At 43.1% G+C, this 25,473-nt stretch overlaps 1 protein-coding gene across 1 annotated transcript in view; it reads right to left on the reverse strand.

Annotated features, from left to right (window-relative positions):
• Nucleotides 1–24,953, reverse strand: part of LOC132395200 (heat shock factor protein 5-like) — an 80,560-nt gene extending 55,607 nt beyond the window's left edge. The window contains exons 1-5 of the mRNA XM_059971490.1: nt 24,428–24,953; nt 19,232–20,183; nt 18,525–18,709; nt 14,651–14,737; nt 14,327–14,614 (exon numbers count right to left, since the gene is read on the reverse strand). Of these exons, the coding sequence (XP_059827473.1) occupies nt 14,327–14,614; nt 14,651–14,737; nt 18,525–18,709; nt 19,232–20,183; nt 24,428–24,953 (2,038 nt within the window). The remainder of the gene's footprint in view (nt 1–14,326; nt 14,615–14,650; nt 14,738–18,524; nt 18,710–19,231; nt 20,184–24,427) is intronic.
• Nucleotides 24,954–25,473: the final 520 nt, after the last annotated feature.

Here is a 25,473-nt window from a genome sequence, read left to right on the forward strand (position 1 = left end):
CAACCTCGCCCCATCATCCCGGCAGCCTGGAGGCGGTGAGTTTTCAACTCCATACACGGTTTGGTGCACCCATCTATCAGGACAACTGTCCAGCTGGTCTCCAGCATGGCACGGACTTCACAAGCAGGTCAGTGAATGGGCCAGAATGTGTGCGCAGTGCCAAACAGCTAAGGTGCAGTGGCACACTAAAGCCCCGCCACAGCAGTTCGAACCCACCCACCGGAGGTTCCACCACATTCATGTGGATATCGTGGGCCCCCTACCAGTGTCCTGAGGAGCGCGGTACCTCTTAACTATGGTAGACCGGTTCACGAGGTGGCCAGAGGCGGTCCCGCTCACTGACACATCTGCTGATTCCTGCGCCCGAGCACTGATTGCAACCTGGGTAGCACGTTTCGGGGTACCGGCCCACATTACCTCTGACAGAGGCGCCCAGTTCACCTCCAGCCTGTGGTCGGCTGTGGCCAGACTGTTGGGAACGCAGTTACACCACATTACTGCCTACCGCCCACAGTCAAACGGACTAGTGGAACGCTTCCACCGTCACTTGAAGTCAGCTCTCATGACCCGCCTGAGAAGACCTAACTGGGTGGACGAGCTTCCTTGGGTCCTGCTTGGAATTCGCACAGTGCCCAAAAAGGATCTGCACGCCTCGTTGGCTGAGTTGGTGTACGGCACACCCCTGGCTGTCCCAGGAGAGTTCATACCAGCCCCAAGGGGGCAAGAGGAAGAACCCGCAGCAGTCCTGGACAGACTACACGAAAGGCACGGCAACCTGGCCCCCATGCCGACTTCACAGCACAGATGGACCCTGACTCATGTTCCCAAAGACCTGCAGGACTGTAAGTTTGTGTTTGTACGAAGGGGCGGACACCGGGCACCACTACAGCGCTGTATGAGGGTCTGTTCAATGTGATCAACAACAATGGGTCCTCGTACGTTCTGGACATTGGGGGGAGCGAGGAGGTTTTCACGGTGGACCGACTCAAACCAGCCCATGTGGACTTGGCGCAGTCGGTTGAGGTTCAGGCACCGCGGCGCAGAGGCAGACCTCCCAAACAGAGGCTGATCCAGACTGTGGACATTGGGGGCTGTATCGCTGGTTCTGCAGGGGGGTTATGTGGCGACCCACTTTCTGTGCAGGCGAACCGGCTCACAAATAGCCAGCACATGGGGAGAGACTTTGGTAATGCACCTCTGATGTAATTTCCGCCCAGAGAGGACGGGCGCTAGGGATTAAATGCCAGCGCCACGAAGTTTGAATAAACTAGTCTTGAAACGACTTGTCGTTGTCTCTCACTCTGTATGTAGTACATCGTTACATAACCATATTATTATTGTATTTCATAATTCAATTTATTTTTTTTGATTGATAATGAATATGGGAAACTGTGATTGTATCAGTGTGAGTTATATATAGTGCATTTTGTGCTATCTTATTTTGATTTATAATAAGTATCTTTATGAATTCTGTATTTGTGTATATGAAATTTAATAAAAATTTTGGAAAAAGAAAAGAAAGAAAATCTTACTGAGGTCCATATTAGCCACGTCTACTTTCCTGCCCTCATCAAGTTCTAATCAATTCCTATTTTTCCAAATGTCAGAATCCTCTCCAATAACTTAGCTACTACAGATGTCAGATTTACTAGCATATGAGTTTCCAGATTTTTTTTGTCACCCTTCTTCAATAAAGGCATATTATTTGCTACCCGCCCATCCATGTGTAATGAAGATGCAAATATCTCTGTCAGGACTCCTTCAGTTTCTTTTCTATATCCCACTGAATTCTTGGATAGACATGGCTACGTCACAGAAATTTGTCAATCTTCATACATTTTAAGACCCACAGCACTTCCTCTTTTGCAATGTGTACTATCTCTAAGATCTCTTCATTTAATTTTCCTATATCTGAAGTCTTCATGTCTTTTTCATGATAAGAACAGAGGAGAATATTTAATAACTACCTTGCTCATCACCTAGGTGTCCCCTTTGGTCTTTGAAGGAACCTTTTTTCTCTCTAATTACTTTCTATCCTTTAACATACAGTCCATATAAAATCAAGTTATATTTTCCTTAATATTCTTTACCAAAATTACCTCATGCATCCCCTTTTTCCCTCATTTCTATCTTGAGTACACCTCAGCATATCTTATATTTCTCCAGAAATTCATTTTCTCCCAGCTGGCTGTTCCTGATGCATGCCTCCTTCTTTCTCCTTGTTGGGGCTTCAATATCCCTTGTCAAGTATTCCCAAAGTATAGGAACACACAGACCTTGAGCTCTCACTATCTCAACTTCAAAAGCCTCCAACTGACCAGATGTCCATTTGCCCATAAATGACTTGCTCCAACAAACCTTTTCTAATACCATCAAAATTTGTGTTGCCCCAATTTAGAATTTGAACCTGTAGACCAGTTCTGACCTTTTTTCACTATATTAAAACTAATTTAACTCTGGTCACTGGTCCCTAAAGTGCTTCCCCCAGTCACCTCAGTCACTAGCCTGGTCCTGTTACCTAAGAATAAGTTGAGTACTGCCTTCGTCTTGGTAGGGCCATGTATAGAAGTGTACAAGATAGAAACAGGACCTTGTGCTCACTGCATTTATATGGGCCATCATGCCAATCTATATGACACTCACATGTCTACAATAATTACAATTCTTCTTTTTCCTGCTCATTTGTATACCTGTACAGATACCTCTTTCTAATCATATCACTTACACTTTTACCAAATTAATATATATGACAGACAACAGAAGACCCAGCACCAACCCCTATGACACGCTATTAATCAGAGGCTTTGAATCTGATAAAGAACCTTCTGCCTCCAAGCTGATTTTGTATCTAGTTTTGCTAACTCATCCTGGATCCCATGTGAACTAACCTTCCAGACAATCCTATTATGTTGGACCTTGTGAAAGGTCTTGCTAAAGTTTACATCAGGGGTGTCAAACTCATTTTAGGTCATGGGCTGGATTGAGAAAAATGCAACTTCATGTGGGCCGGATCAGTTGTGCACGCGCGAATGCACGCGCGCGTGCTCCCCCAGCTTTCGTTGCCTTCATTTTTTCAACTTGCTCTCATGTGTCTCAGTCTCTGCTATATCTAAAATTGTTTCACTTTACGAATTTCAATTTTTATGAAGCAGATTGCCTAGCAAGCATTCTTTTTATGATTGGTATTAACTTACAGACGTAGATTACAAGAAAGTAGGCAACGAGAAAGAAACGATGCTATTTCGGCTAAGATTGTTTTGGGAGCCATACCTTTTCCATTAATAAACCGTTTGAAATCAAGCATTAGCAAACACAAATGTAGACCTAATGCAGGGGTGTCAAACTTAAATACACAGTGGGCCAAAATTAAAAAATCGGTACAAGTCGAGGGCCGGACTGGTTCAGCGTTTATATTGAACAAGTTTATATTGAAATGGCTCAAGTTTTCTTGCTGCATCTGCGTCTCCCACAGGAGCAGCTTGGTTTTAAAAGCCCTCACGGCAGCGTACATGTCTGTGACCCCGCCCCTGAAGCAGCAGGTTGAGCGCATTGAGATGGCTCGTGATGTCACACAGAAACGCCATTTCACAAAGCAACTTTTTATCCCAGAGTTCTGTTGTGTCTTTCCCTTTGCTTTCCATGAACTGACAGATCTCCTCACACAACTCGAAACATCTTTTCAGCACTTTTCCTTGGCTTAACCATCACACCTCTGTGTGATAGGACAAATCATTATATTCTGAACCCAACTCCTCCAGAAACGACTTGAACTCACGGTGATTTAAACCTTTGGCTCTTATGAAGTTAACTGCTCGTGTTATGGTGCTCATTATATGTTCCATTTTCAAGGCTTTGCCACACAACGATTCCTGGTGTATGATGCAGTGATAAGCTGTCAGCTCACCTGCGCCGTTTTCCTCCCGCATCTTCTCCCGATCCTGCCCACCAATCCACTCCTTTGACCGCACATCGCGGGCTTCTGTTTCTTGTCCAGATGCTTGTATTTGTCGTGGTGTTTCATTTCATAGTATCGTCTTACATTATATTCTTTAATTACAGCCACACCGTCTCCGCACACAAGACAAACAGGTTTGCCCTTTATATCTACAAACATATACTCTGCCTCCCACCTGCCTTGAAAACCCCTGTTTTCAAAGTCCACCTTTCGTTCAGCCATTTTTGGGGTGAGGGATAGCTGAAAGTTGACCACATGTGACTAGCGCCATAAGGATGCTGATGAGAGAGTAAGGCAAGCGCGAGCAATGCACTGGCAGTGCATTGTGGGATTTGTAGTATTAGTTGTGCATGCAATATACCGGTGGGCCAGCTCTAATAGAAAAAAAAATTATTCATTAATGATATTCAGGAAATAAACCAGGGAAACCGAATAAACACTAAAAACCCTGAAAACCTGGTACCTGAATAAACTCAGCATTAGCCATATATTATGCCATAGGCTCTTCGATTACTGGGGCCAGCTTTAATAGTAATTAGATATTATCTCGCGGGCCAAAGATAATTCCACCGTGGGCCTTGAGTTTGACATATATGGTTTACATAGTCAATGTCTACCATGTTGGCCTTGTTAACATTATTGGTCATCTATTCAAAAACTCATTCAAATGCATGAGATATGATTTTTCACACACAAAACTATGCTGACTATTCCAGATCTTGACTTTCAAAATGGAAATAAATCTTGTGCTTCAAAAACCCTTCCAATAACTTTTCCACCACTTCTGAAATGCCTGTAGTTCTCTAGATTATGCCTACTGCCCTTGTTTATTTAACTATCCTCCAGTCTTCTGGTATCTCACCTGTGGCTAATAAAAGTACAAAAATCTCTACGATGACGCAGGAATCTATCTTGCTCAACATAACCTCTAAGGATACATCTGGTCAGACACGGGGGATTTATCTCCCTTAATGTGCTTCAACACCTCCAACACCATTGCAATGTTGATATGCTCTAGGATATAATTGTCCCCTCCCCTGAACTCACTATTGGCATTATCCTTCCCCATGGTAAATACAGTAAAGAAGTATTCAACTACTTTCCCAATTTCCTGTGGTTCCACATATTTATCCTCAAGGAGATCTACTCTCTTCTGAAATACCCTTTACCTCTCAATGTACATTGAATGTTTCAAGATAGATTCAACTCAGTACATCACAGGTATAATCCTCCCAACCACTGGGCACATCTGCATGAAATACTGCCATAGAAAAGCTACATCTATTATCAAATATCCTCACCACCCAGGCCATGCTCTTTTCTTGCTGCTGCCATCTGGTGCCTCAGGGCTCACATCATCAGGTTCAAGAACAGTTACTACCCCTCAACCATCAAGCTCTGGAACAAAAGGAGATAATGACATTCATTCTCCCTCTGGTGTTCCCACAAATGCTGGTCCCACTTTAAGGACTTATTAGCTTGTTATTTCATGCTCTCATTAATTATTGCTATTTATTTTACATTTACATCTTCACTGTTTGTTGCTCATTGATCCTGTTTATAGCTACTGTTCTATAAATTTGCTAAGTATGTTTGCAACAGAAGAATCTCAGGGTTGTATGCTGAGACACATATGTACTCTGATAATAAATTTTACTTTGAACTGTATCTAGTCTGCCCTCTTTGCCCTAGCAATTTTCTTAAGTGTACACCCCTTATACTCCTCAAAGGGCTCTTCCTACCTACCTTACCTTCTCCCTTTTCCTCAACCAGACCCTGAATATCTTTTGTCAACTGATGTTCCCTAATCTTGTCAGCCTTGTCCTTCTAAAAGGAATATACTGCCCTTGAAATCTTCATATCTCTTATAAACCTCAATTTTCCAGTTGTTCCTTTATCTGTATCACCCTGTCCTAATCAACTTTTTCAAGTTTCTGTCTGGTGCATTGAAATTAGCCATCTTCCAATTTAGGACTTTTATTTCATCATAGAAAAATGCAACAAAAAACAGGCCCTTTGGCCCACCTAGTCCATTTAAACTGATTACTCCCATTGACCTGCACTGAGACCAAAGCCCTCAATGTCCATTCATGTTCCTATCTGAATTTCTCTTAAGTATTGAATTCAAGCTCATATGCACCACATGCATTGGCACTTGTTCCATACTCTCATGATCCTTCGATTGAAGAGGACTTCCCTTATGTTCCCCTTAAACTTTTCATTTTTCACCCTTAACCCATGACCTCTAGTTGTAGTCCCATCCAACCTCAGTGGAAAAAGCTTGCTTGGATTTACCCTGTGTATACCCCTCATAATTTTGCATATTTCTATCAATCCTCCTTTCAATTTTCTACATTCCAAGGAATAAAGACCTAACCTATTGAATCTTTCCTTATAACTCATGTCCTCCAGACCCAGCCATATCTTTGTAATATTTTTTCTATACTCTTTCAATCTGACTTACATCTTTCCTTAGGTAGATGACAAAAACTGCACACAATATTCCAAATTAGACCTCACCAATGCTCTATACAACTTCAACAAAACATCCTAACTCTTATACTCAGTACTTCTATTTATGAAGGCCAATGGCCCTCTCTACCAGTGATTCCACTTTTAATGAATTATGGACCTGTATTCCCAGATCCCTTTGTTCTACTGCACTTCTCAATGTCTTACTGTTCACCGGGTAAGAACGACCAAGTGAAACATCTCGTAACTGTCTGCATTAAGTTCCAATCTGCCATTTTTCCAGTTGATAGCTCTGATAGTCTTCCTCACTGTCCACTACATGCCAGGTCTTGGTGTCATCTTCAAATTTGCTGATCCATTTAACCACATTATCATCCAGACCATTGATATAGATGACAAACGTCAATGGATCTGCAAACGACCTGCGGCACTCTATTAGTCACAGCCATCCAGTCAGAGAGGCAACGATCTACTACCACTCTCTGGCTTCTCCAACAAAGCCAATGTCTAATCTAATATACTACTTTATCTTGAATGCTGAGTGATTGAACCTTCTTGACCAACCTACCATGCGGGAGCTTGTCAAATGTCTTGCTAAAGTCCACATAGACAACATGCACTGCCCTTCCCTCAACAACTTTCCTGGTAACTTCCTCAAAAAACTCTAGAAGATTGGTTAGACATGGTTTACTATGCATGAAGCAATGCTCTCTATCCCTAATCTGTCCATGTCTATACAAATTCTCATATATTCAGTGCCTGAGAATACCTTCCAATGACTTTCCCACTGCTGATATATGTCACCAGCCCTGTCTCATTCCCTAATAGTAGATCAAGTATTGCACACGTCCTCACTGGGGCATTTATATACTGAATAAGGAAAGTTTCCTGAACACATTTGACAATCCCTGTGCCACCTACTCCTTTTACAGTATGGGAGTCTCAGTCAATATACGAGAAGTTAAAATCACCTACTACATTAACCTTTTTTCTTGCGACAGTCTGTAAACTTTGAACATATTTGTTCCTCTAAATACAGTTGACTGTCGGGTGGCCTGTAATGAAGCCCATTTAATGTGGTCCTATCTTTCTTATTCTTCAGTTCCACCAATAATACCTAAGTTCTTCAGCCTGTTTGACTGAGCACTGCAATGACATTTTCTCTGACTAATAAAGCCACCCATCCTCCTTTAATCCCTCCCACTCTGCTGCATCTAAAACAACAGAACCCAGGAATATCAAGCTGCTAGTCATGCCCCTACTGCAAACAAGTCTCACTATTGGCTATAATATTGAGCAGATCATTTTCATAATCATCTTGAAACTAGTAGAATCATGGTCACTGGTCACAAAAAGTTCCCACATTGACAGTTCAACCACTTGCCTAGCTTCATTTCTTGAACAGCTATATTGCATGTCACCTTCTCTGGTTAGGAAAGCTATCTATTGTTTCAGAAAGCCTGAAACGTAACAAATTCTGTCCCAACTAACCGATTAGCAATAAGGCAGTGCCAGCCTATATCAGGGAAGTTAAATCATCAATAATTACAACCATATTATTCCTTTACCTATCCGTGATTTCCCTATATATCTGCACCTCTAATTCCTGTTGACTATCGGGGCAGGGCGGGAGGTGGGGGGGTGCTTTCATCTTATCCCATTACAGTGATCAATTCTCATTTATTTCTAAGTTCTACCCATAATGGATGTTCTCCTGGGATATTCTCTTATTCTCTCAAAGTATTACCACAGTGCTCTCCCTAATCAATTGTGCAACTCTCCCTACTCTATTACCTCCATTCTAGTCACATTGGAAATGTTAATACTCAGAAGACTGAGCTGCTAGTCTTGCCCACCATTCAACCATGTTTCCATAATAACTATGTATAGGGGGTTTCTTTTTTTTCTTTGTTACTGTTGGGAAAGGGTTTCCTTTTGTTAACTAGCAGGAATGCTAATTTACTGATAACGAGAATGGTATTCCTTTGTAAACCAAATGGGGATTAATGTTCTTTCTTCTGAGTTTGTTGACGGGCTTTTGGGCAGATCGGCGCGAGGGGGTCGAGAGTGAGGACGCAATGCTCTAAGCTGGGCGAGGATCGGACCCCAAAGGGGGGGTCCGAGGCCGGGAGATTCTCCGAGGAGGGGGGGGGAATGAAGCTAGATGTGCTTGGTTGACCACTCGGAGGGTCCTGAGCTGTTTGGAGTTCGGAGGGGATCGAATGGTGGCCAGAAGACTTCAGAAATTGAGCTCCAACGGCTGTGCACTTTGATAAGTTTGGCGCCTTTTCTTTAATTTTCTCTTCATATATACTGTATCGTTATTAATCACTTAGTTATAGTAACCTTTATAAATTGTACTCATTTAATCGCATATGGTGTACTGTCTGGTTTTGGGCGAGGCGGGGACATCACACAGCATCCACACCAGCTGATTACCCAGTTTGGCAGGGCTGAAGGCTGCTCCCCCTAGACGAGAACGAGCTGAGCGAGCCTGAGGCGACCCAGGGAGTTACAACTATAATACTGTATGTAACCAAATCTGCTGATCCTTGCTCTGAGTTCATCTGTGAGGGTTATTACATTGAATAAAACATAGTGTAACTTATCAGACTTTCACTCTCCCTGTCGTGCTCTTGCCACATGGACTTTCTTGCTTTAACCTCTGTATTTGCTTTAATTTTCTCATCTGTTACATGACAACTCTGGGTCCCACTTCATCTCTAGACTAGCTTAAACCCCTGAATAGCACTAACAACTCTCTTTGCAAGAATATTTGTAGTCTTTCAGTTTGGCTGCAACCCATCCCTTGTGTACAGGTCACCTCTTTCCAAGAAGGAACCCCAATGGTACAAAACTGAAGACCTTCCATTTGTACCAGTTCTTCATTCTTGAACATCTATGAGGTGACAGATCTCTGTCAACAGTGGCTTAAAAAATCCTCCTGATGTATTATTCCTTAGATAACAATAAGCTGTCTGTACAAATTCTGGTAGTAGCTCATCCTGTATACCTGTTATCCTCTGGGAAGTTGGGTGCAACTTGTCACTCAGATCCCCTTCAAACCTCAAGCAAGGTAAAATCTGTGGATACTGGCAATCTAAACAACACACACAAAATGCTGGAGGAACTCAGCAGGCCAGGCAGCATCTATGGAAAAACGTAAACAGTCCACGTTTTGGGCTGAGACCCTTCATCAGGACTGGAGAAAAAAAGATAGGAAGTCAGAGTGAGAAAATGGGGAGAGGGGAGGAAGAAATACAAGGTAATAGGTGATAAGTGAAACTGGGGGAGTGAGAGGGGTGAAGTAATGAACTAGGAAGTCAATTGGTGAAAGAGATAAAGGGCTGGAGGGGGAAATCTGATAGGAAAGGACAGAAGGCCATGGTAGTAAGGGAGGAGCACCAGAGGGAAGTGATGGACAGGTAAGGAGATAAGGTGAGAGAAGGAAATGGGAATGGAGAATGGTGAAGGAAAGTGGAGGTCCAATAGTGGAAGTTCGAGAAATTGATGTTCATGCCATCATATTGGAAGCCACTCAGATGGAATATAAGGTATTGCTCCTTTAACGTGAGTGTGGTCTCATCACGGCAGTAGAATGGGAATGGGAAGTAAAATTAAAATAGGTGGTCACTGGGAGATCCCACTTTTTCTGGCAGATGGAGCATAAGTGCTTGAGGAAGCAGTTTCCCAATCTCCCAGGAACACTGGATACAGTAAATGACTCCAACAGATACACAGGTGAAGTGTCACCTCACCTGGAAGGACTTTTTGGGCCCTGAATAGTGGTGAGGGAGGAGTAGGGGCAGGTATAGCATTTGTGCTGCTTGCAAGTGTATGTGCCACAAGGGAGATCAGTGAGGAGGGAGGAATGGAAGGGGAGTCTCATAGGGAGCGATCACTGCAGAAAGCAGAAAATGAGGGAGGGGATTGGAAAGATAAACTTGGTGGTGGTATCCCATTGAAGATGATGGAAGTTAGGGAATATTATGTGCTGAACGCGGACACTGGTGGGGTGGGGTGAGGACAGATGTGTGCGAAATGGAAGAGATACAGGTGAGGGCAGCATTGAATTTGGAGAAAGAGAAGCAGCTTTCTTTGGAGGACATCTCCTTAGCTCTGGAATGAAAATTCATTATGAGAGCAAATGTGGCAGAGACAGAGGATTTGAAAGAAGGGGGGGGGGGTGATATTTTTTACAAGTAACAAGGTGGCAGGAGGTGTAGTCCAGGTAGCTCAGAGAATTAGTGGGTTCATAAAAGGTATCAGTTGATGAGCTGTCTCCAGAGAAAAAGACAGACAGATCGAGAAAGGGGAAAGATGTATCGGAAATGGGCCATGTAAATTTGAGGGCAGAGTAGAAATTAGAGGTAAAGTTGATGAAGTTGACAAGCTCTGCATGAGTGCAGGAAGTTGTATAGGATAAGTCGGGGAGTGCTACCAGCGTAGGCTTGGAACATACACCGTTCCACACAGCTGGCATAAAGCCAGGCATAGCTGAGACCTATTTGAATGCTAATTTGTTTGAAAGAAGTGGGAGGAGCCAAAGGAAAAATTATTAAGAGTGAGGACCAGTTCCACCAGATGGAGGAGAGTAGTGGTGGAGGGGAACTAGTTGGGTCTGGTGTCCAGAAAGAAATGGAGAGCTTTGAGGCCTTACTGGTTGGGTCCCCTTTAAATCTTACCCTTTTCACCCTCAGCTTACCTTATAAGAAGGAAAGGATTACCTACATTATCTAGGTCAGGAAATTATGTTGCAGCTTTATAAAATTCTAGTTAGGCTGCATCTGGAATACTGCATATAGTTTTCGTCACCCCTTTATTGGAAGGACGTCGAGGCTTTGGAGATTGAGCAGAAGAGGTTCAGCTAGTTTAAAAGAAGGTTTCTTGCATCTGAACACATTATGTATACCAAGCAGCTTCCATGCATGATGGAAGGACAACCACATGCTATACCTTTGGGGGGAAAAGCGTTGGATGACCATAAAGTACTAGGATTATGTCACTTAACCCTTCAAGCCTACCCTGCTATTCATATATGATTTGCCTCAGGCCTGATTTCCTCTTCTGTGTCCAGAGTTATCAATTCCACATATTTCACAAATCTTTATTTGTCTAGCCTCCACAACCCTCCAGGGTGGAAAATTGCACAGATTTACAACTTCCTACAGAAACAAATTCTTACACACCTCTATTTTCAACAACTGAGCCCAAATCTTGTGACTATTCCTCTTCATTTGAGATGATTCCATTTATCCTGTTATTTCTCTTAATGAACATACACTATACATTTCAATAAGTTTACTCCTCCTGTTCTAAACTTCAAAGAACATAAATCTAATTTCTTCATCAGCACATGATAAAAAATCCCTTCGTCACATGAATTATTGTAACTCTTTTGGACTGCTTCCAATGTCAGTAGAGGATCACTTACTGAATAGGAATCAGATGAGAACCCAGCATAGTCAATTCAGTGTAAAGCCACATTTGTGTAATAAACCAAAAGCTTGCTGCACTGGGGAGTCTTCTTTGAAGAAGTCAGATCCCACTTGGGAGGATGTAGAAACCTAATATCATCTTGGTCTATGGCATGATATGGAGACTGGAATCCATTTTACTAATAGAGAATTGTGGAAGCCAATACCATATAGTGTCTAATGAACTTGAATATTTTGTTACAAGCATGCTGCCATTGGGTTTCTTAACTGAAAGGAATTTATGGATTGTGGTGCCAGCTACTTTGTCTTCCACAAAGACACCAAGCAAGCTCTGCAGGTAATATTGTGGAGAACAGATCTGTTGTCATTACAGTTAAGAAATGATCTAACAGAAGTTTAATAGCTTATTTTTGATCCCCTCACCCATCCATCTCTCATTATCCTTGCAGTTGCCAGCCAATTAATTAGTGAACATGAACCTAAGAAATCAGATGAATTGATCTTCATGGAGCCAGTGGACCTCATCACCTTGATCTTCAAGGTAAAGTATTTGAAAGGCTACCTGTTGATCATAAATTCTGGAGCAACAACACTGACTTGAGTTTAATGCATCTGATTAACATTGTTCAATTATACAGCAGAAGATATCCCCCTTAGTTAGAGCATCTCATGTTCCCACATGCTACCCCATTGCCCTCACACTGAGATCTCTTATTTTCAGGAAAACACATGGAAATTGTGTGATTATGGTTTTCAGAATACCTGTTCAGTCTTCAAAGGTAATCCTGAGCTTTTAGCTGCCCTTAACCACAATGACTTTTCTGTCTTTGGCCTGGGAGACTCTTACAATGAAATTCAAAAAGATGTTTGAAGTTAACCACATCTTCCTCCGCCTAAACAAATTATTTCCTTCTGATTTGACAATGAATTCAACTACTTCATATAGTCAGCCAATCTAACCTTGCATCTCACATTTTCAACAATCACAGGATATTTTTTCCTTGTTCTAGTTATATTAATTTTAATGTAGTTATATTAATTTTAATGTGCTCTTCTCTTTGCACATTTCTCAGACATACTGGTTGTTATTTATTAGTCATTATTACCTTCTTTTGTCTGGCTTCATAACCTTTAATCATTCAATATTTCCTGCGTCACCCCCTAACCTGAACTTCCTATTTGTTCTTTCCATGTTTTGACCATTCTCTGAAACATAAAGATTTTCCCAGTTCTGATGAAAGGTTATTAACCTCAATAAAAAATAAATATTTTTCTCCCTCATTAAATTGCTGAAAATTTCTGGTATTTTCTGCTCTGTCCCCTTCACCTTCTTTTTCCTCTTCTTGTTATGACACCCCAAGCTTGGCCATCTGGCAAAATAACTGATGGCAACAAGTAGTCTCTATTATGAATATGAGGCAAATCTCCAGAAATATCAATACCTTCTCTTTGGGTACCTGATGAGTCAAGGCAACTAAACCTTGACTTGATTGAGAGCATCAATGGTATTTTCAATGATATTCTCAATGATATTCTTGAATTGATTCTTGTGTATGGAATTAGCTAGTACAAAGAGCTTCACAAGATAGCTATGAACTATGGTAAGCCTTAAATTAATGTGTAAATTCACAAGATTGTTCTGTGAATACCTTTTTGTCAGTCTGTTGCTTGACTCACTTGAAGAGATCGAAGTACAGAAACAAAGTCCACAGCAGGATATAAAGATGAAGGGTGAATGTAAAGATGTAAAGCCTTCTCAGCAAAACTATTTTTGGAATAGTACTGTAGTTGTATGTTGTTTTCATTTTTCTATCCAAAACATGAATTAAGCTTTGAGACTTTACCATCTTTCTGAAATAATTTGAAGTTCAACGATACTGAGGAAACAAAACGTGTGAAATGGAAACAGAAATAACTAGGATGGGTCATGATATTTGGGAAAGAATGCTCTGTTGAACCAAGAAACATGTCCTCAGATATCTGATTCCAAATTCAAGTCAAATTTTGGAAGCTCCGGGATGTCCTGTGGCAGCACAGTGGAAGCAGATCTGAGTGTCCCCTTTTCTCTTTACTCTCTCTGGAATAATATATTGCTTACAAACCTTTTGCTAACTAATCATTCTATAATTTATCAAGATTCTATAATTTATTAAGAAATTATGTAAAATTAATCTTTGAAATTATCTTACAATATGCAAATCACCCTCTCCTAGTACATTTCCCTATAACGTCCGAAAGAAACCATTATTTCCACTAGCACAGAGACAAATACTGTACATCCCCAGCACATACTGGTTGTAATCCCTTATGGATCTGAAACCTAGGAAAAGCTCTTTGACCACGTTTCTGACAGAATACTTAACTACTGGACAAACTAAGAACACAATTACTTACTTCCAACTAATATGAAAAATACAACAAATAAAATAATGGCAGTAATAATGGAATTAAAAAGTTGTACCTGTTGGATAGAAGGCCTGATGATACTGTGAAGGAGAAGTAAGATAACTGGTATATTTCTGACCAGCAGATCCTATCTCTTGAGATCCTTGAACATGCACACTATTAGGATTTGGTTGCAGACTATAGGTGACCTCAGTAGGAAATCGTTGTATGACAGAAAAAGGAATTGCTTTATCAGAAAATGGAGAAGATGAGGTGGTATCAATTTGTCCAGCCATTAGTCCAATAGAGCTGTGCCACGTACGTGGAGGAATTGGGGTTCGATCTAGGCCACCAGGGTTAGAACCTGACAAATTTTTAATGGACACTGTATGTAAAGGACTTTGATTATGTGTAGATGACAAAAATGGGTATGGGGACAAATTATCTCTGCGGAATGTTCGTTGAAGTTGGCCAACTGTCACAGGTCCTGCATAAAACATAACAGATGAGATTATATTACATGGTGGTCAACTTTTATACATACATATGTACAGTATAAGCTTCTTACCCAATAACAGAGCTAAAATGCTATTGCTATTAATGAACAAATACTTAAAAATTTGGCACAGCATTACTTTGTCACCACTGTACTTTAATGGAAGTATTAAGAGTTAATGTCTTCATTAATATAACTAGGTGTACAAAAACATCAAGCATTTTCTACTGATGTAACTACACCAATTTCTAGTTATAGTTCATAATTTTAGTTACCTGATTTTCACCAATTAAATATTACTTCAATCCACTAATTATTCATACCTGTAAACTCCTGACATTTCTTAAGTTTTGGTAAAGTTAAAATGTGGAAATAAGCTTGCTCTATGGTCTCGGCCCAAAACATCGAGAGTGCTTCTCCTTATAGATGCTGCCTGGCCTGCTGTGTTCCACCAGCATTTTGTGTGTGTTGCTCTATCTTTGTATGTTCCACAGAATATAAAGGGGATAAAGGGATTGATAGTTTTTTAAGAGTGAATAAAGGATGGCGGGGAGGGATCCATTTTTATGACAGTATCATAATTTAAAAGATATTATCTTATTTAGAGTTTCCCTAAGTGTTTATACTGTAATGAAATGTGGTGAAATTAGGACAATAATCATATTGTTTATGGGGTATTAGCACATTGTGTTGGCACGTGCCCTAGTGGGCAAGGCATCAGACTAGTAACCTGAAGGTCACTGGTTCGAGCCTCAGCTGAGGCAGCGTGATTGTGTCCTTGAGCAAGGCACTTAACAACACATTGCTCTGCAACATCACCGGTGCCAAGCTGCATGGGTCCCAGTGCCCTTCCCTTGGACCACATCGGTGGCATGGAAAGGGGAAAGTTTGGGCAACTGCCGGTCTCCCACACAACCCTGCCCAGGCCTGCGCCCTGGAAACTCCAGGCGCAGATCCATAGACTCTCGAGACTGATGGATGCCACCACCAATTAGCACATTATACGCCCCATTAAGTAAATGCTGCCTCCTAGTACAATACTCCTTGCACACTCCATTTTCCCCAGTCTTTATAAATTATTCTCTTTCTGTTATATATACAATTTCCTTTCAAGTTATTTCTTTCAATTCTACTGCCAATGAACTACAGTAACTACAGCCAGTACTCTGCTGGAAGTGATTATATCTGGAATCCTGGAGCCATCCATGACTAACAACAGCTTCCATTTATTTACTCTTTCTAAGTCAATCTTGATCTTGTACACCTCTATCAAATCTCCTCTTAAACTTCTTTTGCCAAGGAAAACAGTCACACCTCTCTAGTTCTTCTGGTTACATTGTTCTCTGGTGCAGTGTCAAGCCCCCAAGAAATTCAACAGAGGTCCCTTTCTGGAATTCCAGGTAGAGGCAATGTTTGTAAAATTTCAGTTTCAGAATTCATGACAAATTAACGTATCAATTGAATGCATCAAAGTCCTGTGAATTACTTAAGCCATTAAAATTCTTCATTATTCTTGACATATATAGAAAGACTGATATCAGATACCATGCTTTGCCAAATTAAATGTAGGTAGAGTCCTCCATTTAGAAAGTTTCACAGTAACTACACTATAAGGTCAATCTTGTTATCTTGAAAGCAGATAATTGTGGTGACACCTGTCAATAATAGAAGCTTTGAACTTTAAAACATAACATCTACCCATGTGAAATGACTTCGGCACCACTCCATGGACTTTCAAGACAATCAAGCCATTTTAATTCTTTGTAAATGCACTCTCCCAGGTAGATTATCTTTATAAATAATCTTAATTATCTTAAAAAATAAATTATTTTAAAAATCATCTAATACATGAGGGATATAATTGCACTCTCGAAACAAAACATTTCCAGAACAAGGAGGCACAATTTAGATAGGAAATCAGAGGGAAAAACATTCACACAATAGGTAGTGGTATTCTGGAACTCTCTCCAAAGCGAATCATTAATACAGGGTTCATTAGAATGATAGAACATACATGTGTTGCAATGAATGAGGCGAACCCAAGCACAGGACACAGGCACGGAAATTTAGTTAGGATACAGACACAGGCATGAGCTTTGAATGGGAAACAGAAGGGAGAGCAGGAAGGCAGGAGACAGGCAGAATTTATCTTGACATAGAGAGACTGGGTTTCACAGGTAAACCTCGTAACTGGTGTAGAAGTTAGAAAACTGATCTTAACACGGAGAAACTGAGCTTCACAGATAAATCTCAGTACTGAAGCAAAACTTAGGACACACAATCCTAAGTGGCTGGGAAGCGTTAATTACCACACTGCAAAACCAACGATCTGGCAACTACTGAGTGCAAAGCCAGAGTTCTTATGCTGCAGGTCTTGATGAAAACCAGGTGTGCCGTCACCAAAGGGAATTAGGAGAAAATGGGGAATTAACAGTCGGAACTGTGACAGTATTCACCCCCACCCCCAATGGGAGCCTCCAGGTAAACCAGCAGGCTTGTCTGGATTGTCTTGATGGAAATCACGGATGAGGGAAGGGTCCAGGATGAAGGAGCGGGGAATCCAGGTGCGCTCCTCAGGGCTGTGTCCCTCCCAATCGACCAGTACTGGAGACCCCTGCCTCGGCAGTGTACATCTTGTATTCGCCGGATGGTGTATTCGTCAATGATCCGGGCAGGTGGAGGAGGCTCAGCAGATGGGCACAAAGGGCTGACAGACACAGGTTTCAATTGGGAGATGTGGAATGTGGGATGAATGTGCATGGATCTGGGCAGTTTGAGTCTGACCATTGAGGGGTTGATAATGCTCTCAATCTCGAACGGCCCAAGGTAGCAAGGGGCAAGTTTCTTGGATTTATTCTTGAGGGGGATGTCTTTAGAAGAGAACCAAACCTTCTGACCAGGCCAATAATTAGGTGCAGGAATTTGATGGTGATCAGCAATCCTCCAGTTGTGGTCAGCTGAGTGGGCAGTGGCACGCGTACATCCTTCCAGATCTTGCAGCGCCGGTGGAGATGGGCCTGAACTGAAGGCACAGCAATGTCATCATCATGTGCAGGAAACAGAGGAAGTTGGTAACCAAGTGAGCATTCGAAGGGAGACATTCTGGCGGCGGTGCTGACCAGGGAGTTGTGGGCGTACTGTACCAAAGTGAGATGGGTGCTCCAGGATGATGGGTTGTTGGCAGTTATGCAGTGAGGTGCTGCTTCCAAATCCTGCTTTGTTCATTCCATTTGACTGTTAGTCTGCGGGTGAAAACTGGAAGACAGGCTACAAAGGCTTAACAAAAGGATCTCCAGACTCGAGAGATGAATTGGGGGCCCTGGTCAGAAATGATGTCAGAGGAAATTCCATGAAGGCGGAAGACATGATGGACAAGGAGGTTGGCTGTTTCATGGGCTGTAGGGGGTTTGGGAAGGGCTATGAAGTGCATGGCTTTAGAGAAGCGGTCCACTACTGTGAGTACGGCAGTTTTCCCATGTGAAGGGGGTAGTCCCATAACGAAATCCAGCTCAATGTGAAACCAAGGGCAGTTAGGGACATTTAGGGGATGAAGCAACCCGGCAGGTGGTCAATGGGAGGCTTTTCTGCGGCACACACAGAACAGGCAGAGACAAAGGAGCAAGTGTCGGCATTCATGGAGGGCCACCAGAAATGTCTCCTCAGAAAGGACAGAGTTCGACAAATTCCGGGATGGCAGGCAAAACGAGAAGTATGCCCCACTGGAGAACCTGAGACTGAACAGAGTCAGGCATGAAGGGGTGATTGGGGTGTCCTTTACCTGGGTGAGGTTGAGTCCGTTGGGCCTTTTTGACTATGGATTCGATCTCCCAGGTGAGTGCAGCCACCTCACAGGATGGTGGAAGGATGGGCTCGGGGTTGGGAAGGCCCTCCTCAGAGATGTATTGATGAGACAGAGCATTGGACTTCCCATTCTTGGAGCCAGGACGATAAGTGAGTGGGAATCTGAAACAACCAAAAAATAATGCCCAACCGGTTTGGCAGGAATTTAGGTGTTTGGTGATTTGGATGTATGTGAGGTTCTTATGGTCCGTCCAGATGATGAATGGATGTTCAGTTCCCTCCAGCCAGTGCCTCCACTCCTCCAAAGCGAGTTTGATGACCAGTAACTCCTGGTTCCCTACGTCGTAGTTCCGTTCGGCGGGGGTTATAGATGGCCAGAGAAGAAGATGCAGTGATGGAGCTTTTGGTCTGGGCCGGAGCGTTGTGAGAGGACTGTTTCCAGAGTTGGAGGTGTTGACTTCCACAATGAATTGATGAGAAGGGTCAGGTTAGGCCAGGATGGGAGCGGAAGTGAAATGCCTCTTTAGCTCCGAGAAGGATGAGTCTGCTTCGGGGGTCCAGTGAAAAGGGGTCGCAGGAGAGGTCAGTCAAGTAAGGGGCGATGCCACCTGGCTGTAATCCCTGATGAAGTTTGTGAACCCCAGAAATCACTGGAGTTGCTTGAACGTCGTGGGTTTTGGCTACTCTGCCACCGCCCAGATCTTTTCGGGATCCGCTCTCACTTGCCCACTCTCAATGATGTACTCCAGGAAACTGACAGAAGGGACATGGAACTTGCACTTCTCTGCCTTAACGAACAGCTTGTTCTCCAAAAGGCTCTGAAGAACCTGACGGACATGGTGGGTGTGTTCCTGAAGACTGCGGGAGATTAGGATGTCGTCCAAATAAACAAAAATGAAACGGTTAATGAAGTCCCTAAGGACATCATTTACCAGGGCTTGGAGGACGGTGGGGGCATTGGTGAGTCCGAATGGCATGACCAGGTATTCAAAGTGACCAAGAGGGGTGTTAAAAGCTGTTTTCCACTCATCTCCCTCCCTTATCCTGACCAGGTGATGGGCACTCCGCAGGTCCAACTTAGAGAAAATTGTGGCTCCGTGAAGGGGTTTGAAAGTAGAGTTGATAAGGGGCAGTGGATACTTATTCATAATGGTGATGCTGTTTGGGCCACAGTAGCCAATGCAGGGACGCAGTGAACTGTCTTTCTTCCCCACAAAGAAGAAACCTGCACCTACAGGGGAAGATGAGGGTTGGATAATACCAACCACAAGAGAGTCATTCAGGTAAGTTTCCATTGCTTCCCTTTCTGGTCCAGACTGGTTGTACAGCCGACTGGTGGGTAGAGGGGCTCCAAGGAGAAGGTCAATTGCACAATTGTAAGGGCAGTGTGGAGGCAGGGAAAGAGCCCGTTGTTTGCTAAACACTTTTCCCAGATTGTGATACTCTGCTGGAACCTTGGATAAGTTGGGGGGAGTGGTTTCAGAGGCAGACGAGGTGGTGGTGACTTCCACTGCAGAAAGGGCTGATTGTAGACAAGTGGAATGGCAGAACGAACTCCAGCTGACCATCTTCCTGGTGGACCAGTCAATGTGGGGGTTATGGCGGCTTAACCAGGGGTACCCAAGAACTATTGGAGCTTGAGGAGAGGAAATTAAATTGAATTGTACCTGTTCCCGATGGTTCCCAGAGAAGGAGAGACAGGGGTGGTGTGCGGTGTGTGACTCAGGCCAGTAGTCTACTGTCCAGCGCCCAGACTTCCCAGGTGGTCCTCAATGGCTCACGAGTAATTCTGGCCTGGAAAGCTAAGCCTTCATCCAAAAACTTTCCCTCAATACCAGAGTCTACTAGTGCTGACAGAGGCAGGGACTGTTGGTTGTAATGTAAAGTAGCTTGAAGCTGCATCCGGGTTTGGCAAATGGAAGGGAATGTTGTTTCCCTTTTTGGTTGAAGGGGACAGGTAGCATGGAAGTGGCTGGACTGACTGCAATATAGACACTCACCCGCTCTCAATCTTCATAGTCGTTCTGTGGAGGAATGGCGGTTCTGTCCCAGTTGCATGGGTTCCTCTCCCGGGGTGGTAGAAACAGCTGGGCTGTGAGTTACCCTAGGAGCAGGAGGAGGAGAGAGGCTTGTTCTTGTGGGAGGCAGAAATGAGTGCCGTAGAGTGGCCAAACATGGTGGATGACCAGTTCTTTCTCTATGGCGTTCTCAGAGACAATTGTCCAACCTGGTAGCTAGGCAGATCAGGCTGTCAGTGTCATCTCTTGCCGCCAACTCATCTTTTACCACGTTGCTGAGACCATTCTGAAATACCCCTTGGAGTGCCTTAGCTTCCACCCCGAGTCGGCCGCTAACGTCTGGAACTCACGGAATATTTGGCAACACTGCGTGAGCCCTGACTGAGAGTGAGTAGATGCTTGACGGCATCTTTACCACGGACAGGGTGGTCTAAGGTCTTTCTCATGTCCACGATAAAGGTGTCAAAAGAAGAGCAGATATCCAGTTTGTTATCCGAAACAGCTAAGGCACTTCCCCACAACCCCATGATGTAAGCAAACTTTGACTTATCCATGGAGTACATGTATGACTGCTGTTTGAACACCAAGGAACACTGAAGAAGGAAGGCCTGGCACTTTCCCAAATTCCCAGTGTAGTGTTCCGGTTCAGGTAAGTCCGGCTCTCTTGGCAGGAGTGCTGCTAACTTGTAGGGGGTTGCCACTACAGGCTGTCTGGGCTGGTTAGACAGGGTTCCAGGAGTGGATGGGGTAAAATGAGTGGGTACACGGTCCACCCCGTCACCGATCTTTGTTACATCAGCAGTCAGGGAACAGAAGTTCTCCATGACCTCCCAGAGGAGTTGGTCGTGCAGACCCAGTAGGGAACCCAGTCTGGCGAGGGCTTGTTGAAGGAGATTCGTGTCCGATGGGTCCATAGTGGCCAAATCGTTCAGTTGCAACGAATGAGGCAAACCCAAACGCAGAACACATGTATGGAAATTTAGTTAGGATGCAGATGCGGCCGTGAGCATTAAACAGCAAACAGGAGGGAGAGCAGGAAGGCAGGAGACAGGTAGAATTTATCTTGACATGGAGAGACTGGGTTTCACAGGTAAACCTTGGAACTGGAGTAGAACTTAGAAAACTGATCTTGACATGGAGAGACTGAGCTTCACAGATAAATCTCGGTACTGAAGCAAAACTTAGAATACACAATCCTAAGCGGCTGGGAAGCGTTAATTATCACACTGCAAAACCAATGATCTGGCAACTAGTGGGTGCAAAGCCGGAGTTCTTATGTTGCAGGTCTTGATGAAAACCAGGTGTGCCGTCATCAAAGGGAATTAGGAGAAAATGGGGAATTAATGGTCGGGTCTGCAACAACATGAGAGACTAAATTACTACCTTGATTGTAATTTATTTTAGTTCTGATTTATTTTCATCCTCAGCTTTCTCCTTCCTTTCCTTGAAAAAAAATGAAGTAATGGAGTTACCATGAGTTCTAACAAAGTGATAGGCCACGGGTTTATCACAGCTTCATTCACTCTCACACTTATTCAACATATACAAAAATTTGCTTATGACAGACCTCAGTGGTTAGTTTTCAGGGAGTTTGGTAGCACTCTTAGGATTTTACTTTACACAGGAGTGGCTTGTAATGCCAATGGGTCTTTGTGAATTCTGTTTCTGTGAGATTTAATTAGTGAATCATGAAGCATATTACCAAAGTCAAAGTAAGTACACATTTGCACAGATGCAGTGAAAAACTTACTTGTGGCAACATTGCAGGTACATAGCCATAGATACATAACAGTCATAATCTTAGAACATTTTACTTTGAAAACACAATCAGAACAAGGAACACCAAGTCCATTGCAGTGCACTGTGGTCATTGTTTTGCTAGACTGAGATTGTGATTGGGGTTTTGCACGTTGGTTGAATATTGAAGGGAAGTAGCTGCATTTGAACCTAGTAGAGTGGAATGAGGCTTCTGTATCTCCTGCCTGAAGGTAGCTGCAAGACGATATGACTTGGATGGTAGGGATCTTTGATGATAGATATTGTCTTCTTGAGGCATCATACACAAATGCAAAAAGATGCTTATCCATATGCATTAGATTCCTCAGTAGGTGCAATTTACACCCACCCCACAGCTGATACCAATATCATCTGAATCATCCAGTTCCTTTTGTCTCTATCTTTTCAGAAACTTTCACTTTTCAGTGTAACTTAAAACATCCTTGTTTAGTAATATTTCCCAGTTCTGAGGAATGGTCATTAACTGCCTCTTTAACTCTGTTTCTCTCTCCATAGATGCTACCTGACTGAGTGAGTACTTCTGCACTTCTGTTTTTAAGTCAGATTTCCACATGTCAATTTTTCACATTTTTTTCCTGAATGGATCTTGTTTGATGTCTATTGCACAAGAACAACATGTCTGTACCTGTTTACAATGCTTGCTGCGATTATATTAATACAAAGTTCATTTTGGCTTTGTCAGTCAACCTACATAATAAGGAAGTGAAATACAATGTTTTCTAATATTTCTGGCCATCAATGTTACTTAAATAGAAATCCTGCAATCAATCAACCACATTTTAACAATTCCTAATTAATCCTTACCATCTAATGGACAGGTTCACAAATTTTCACTGATTACTGGGATAGGCGGGTTAGCCTACAAAGATAGAATACACTGTCTCCAAGATTAGGGACAGCCAAATCTCTTGCTTTGAGGTCAAATTAGAATATAAATAAATGGTTTGAATTCATTACTGACAGTTCTGTGTCCATAGAGCACCAATTCAGAAACAGAGCTGGTCAGGGAATGTATGAATCATTTGACATACTTTAAATTTAGTCATGCATATGAGGTCTACAAAATAATGGAGGGAGTCTTACGCAGATGTTTGTGATTGTTTTGGTGCTTTTTAAAGGGGGGGTTGAACAGCTGTGGGCTGCTGCTGGAGAGTCCATCTTCCTTTAGCTCAGTGTCTTCTTCTCTTACTCCCTTCCCATCTATCCTTTCCAGCTTGTACTGAAGTTCTCATCATTCCCAGTTATCCCCTCTTCCCTTCCTACCCAGGTTTCTATATTCTTCAAACCAACCATTCTTACTTCCAGTTTTTATCCTTTTTTCTAACTTCCATTCCAATTCCACTTATTACCTCTCAACATAATCCACACTACCAAGATACTGACTTTTTCTTTGGAGACCCTGTCCTGCTGTAATTGCCTTTCCATCTCCATGATCTGCTCTTCAGCACAATTACCATAATTTCACTGCCCATAACTGCAGGAGATTGTGGAGAAAACTCCAAGCATAATATGCTGGTTCTGGTGTCCAGCACTATTTTGGAGCAGCACATAAGCAAATTACTACCATAGAATGGAGAAAAATAAGATTCAATTATTGTTTTCAAATGGGAACTGGTAGCTACTGGAATTTTAAAAAACCTGCAGGAAAGAGCTGAGGAATAGAATTAATTCAAATGTTCTTGCAAAGAGCTGGTGTAGGCTTCATGGTATGAATGACCGGCTTCTGCACTCCAATTCCTTGTGTAACACGACTGAGAGCAATTTCACCACAAAGAATTGCAGAGGGTCAAAGAATCACTGTGGTTCAAAAAGCTAGCTCATCAAAACTTTCTGAAGGGCCATTTGTGATAAATTATAGAACTGTTCCTATCACATGAGAAAATAAAAATTAAAAACCAAATATAATGCCATCAAAATACTGAGGCACCCTTGTGAATTTTTTCCAGAGTAAGATATTCATATATGGAGTATGGTAAAAAGGCAGCCATGTTATTAATTATATCTGCCTTTAAATTTCTCTCTCCCCACTACCTATCAGAGTCTATAACTGTAACTCCATCCCTACCATGTCGGTCTCCTTTGGTCTGGCCAATGGAGTCCATGGAGTTGGTGAGGTACCTCTGAAAACGGTTGGGTGGTCTGGTGTTGACCTGGAGCCCAGCTGCCAGCTTGGCTTTGTTGGCACTAGTTAACCTTTTCATGTTGATAAGTAGCTCTGGGTGATCCTGTTTAAAACTGGGGTTGTGGAAGTGGTGAAGTAGCCCATCCCCTGCCCCCAGCTCGCCAGGCACTGGGTGCTCGCTGCTCCCTTGTCCCAACTTTCTAAAACCGTACAGGTTGAGCTGGCGGATGAAGCTGGTGAAGTTTGTGGTTTTGAAGAGCAGGTCGGTGTTGGGCTCCAGTTTGGCACCATTGCTGATGTTCTTGATCGGGGCGAGAAGCTCGGATTCGAAGAGCTGCTGGTCGACGATGAGCCCTTCTCCGCGGGGATCCCAGCGGATCGAACGGTACCGGGGGCTATTCACGATGCGCCACAGTTTGGCTGGGAAGTTATTGGGGTTGATCGGGGTGGAGAGAAGGAACTCCTCCATTTCACGGCTCACAGCAGGGCTCATCAGGGGAACCGATCCAACTGATTGACGAAGCATGAAGTGTGGCAGCGGGTAGCTTACAGGAAAAGAGCGCTCCTTCTGACAGATGTCGATCGGTGCCAATCACTCGGGCGGGTTCCGACGCTGGTCGATCCTTCGATGGAACCGTTGGTCCGCGTTCCCGAAAACCGCCTTTTAAATTCCAATTCTGGCCAATCAGTACCAGAGCTCGGGCTCATGCCCAGCACACGCGAATAAACGCCCGCTGCACGCGCGTGGCACGACCCCGGCCGGGCGCCCGCGGCGATAAACTGTACCGAGCGCACGCGCTTGGAGGCGAGGTTAGTCCCTTGGTGCTTGAGTCGACCGCCGAGCAAGTGCGTGTTCTCCTGTTCTACACCCGACACGAGTTTTGTTTTCTTCACCAATAAACCAGCAAATCATTGATCGGATATTGGTACTTATTATCTAACTGATGATACTCACCGGCAGACTACAGCTTGGCATTCAATACTATCAT

The sequence above is a fragment of the Hypanus sabinus genome, chromosome 6 (assembly GCF_030144855.1).
Source record: "Hypanus sabinus isolate sHypSab1 chromosome 6, sHypSab1.hap1, whole genome shotgun sequence".
Taxonomy (NCBI): Eukaryota; Metazoa; Chordata; class Chondrichthyes; order Myliobatiformes; family Dasyatidae; genus Hypanus; species Hypanus sabinus.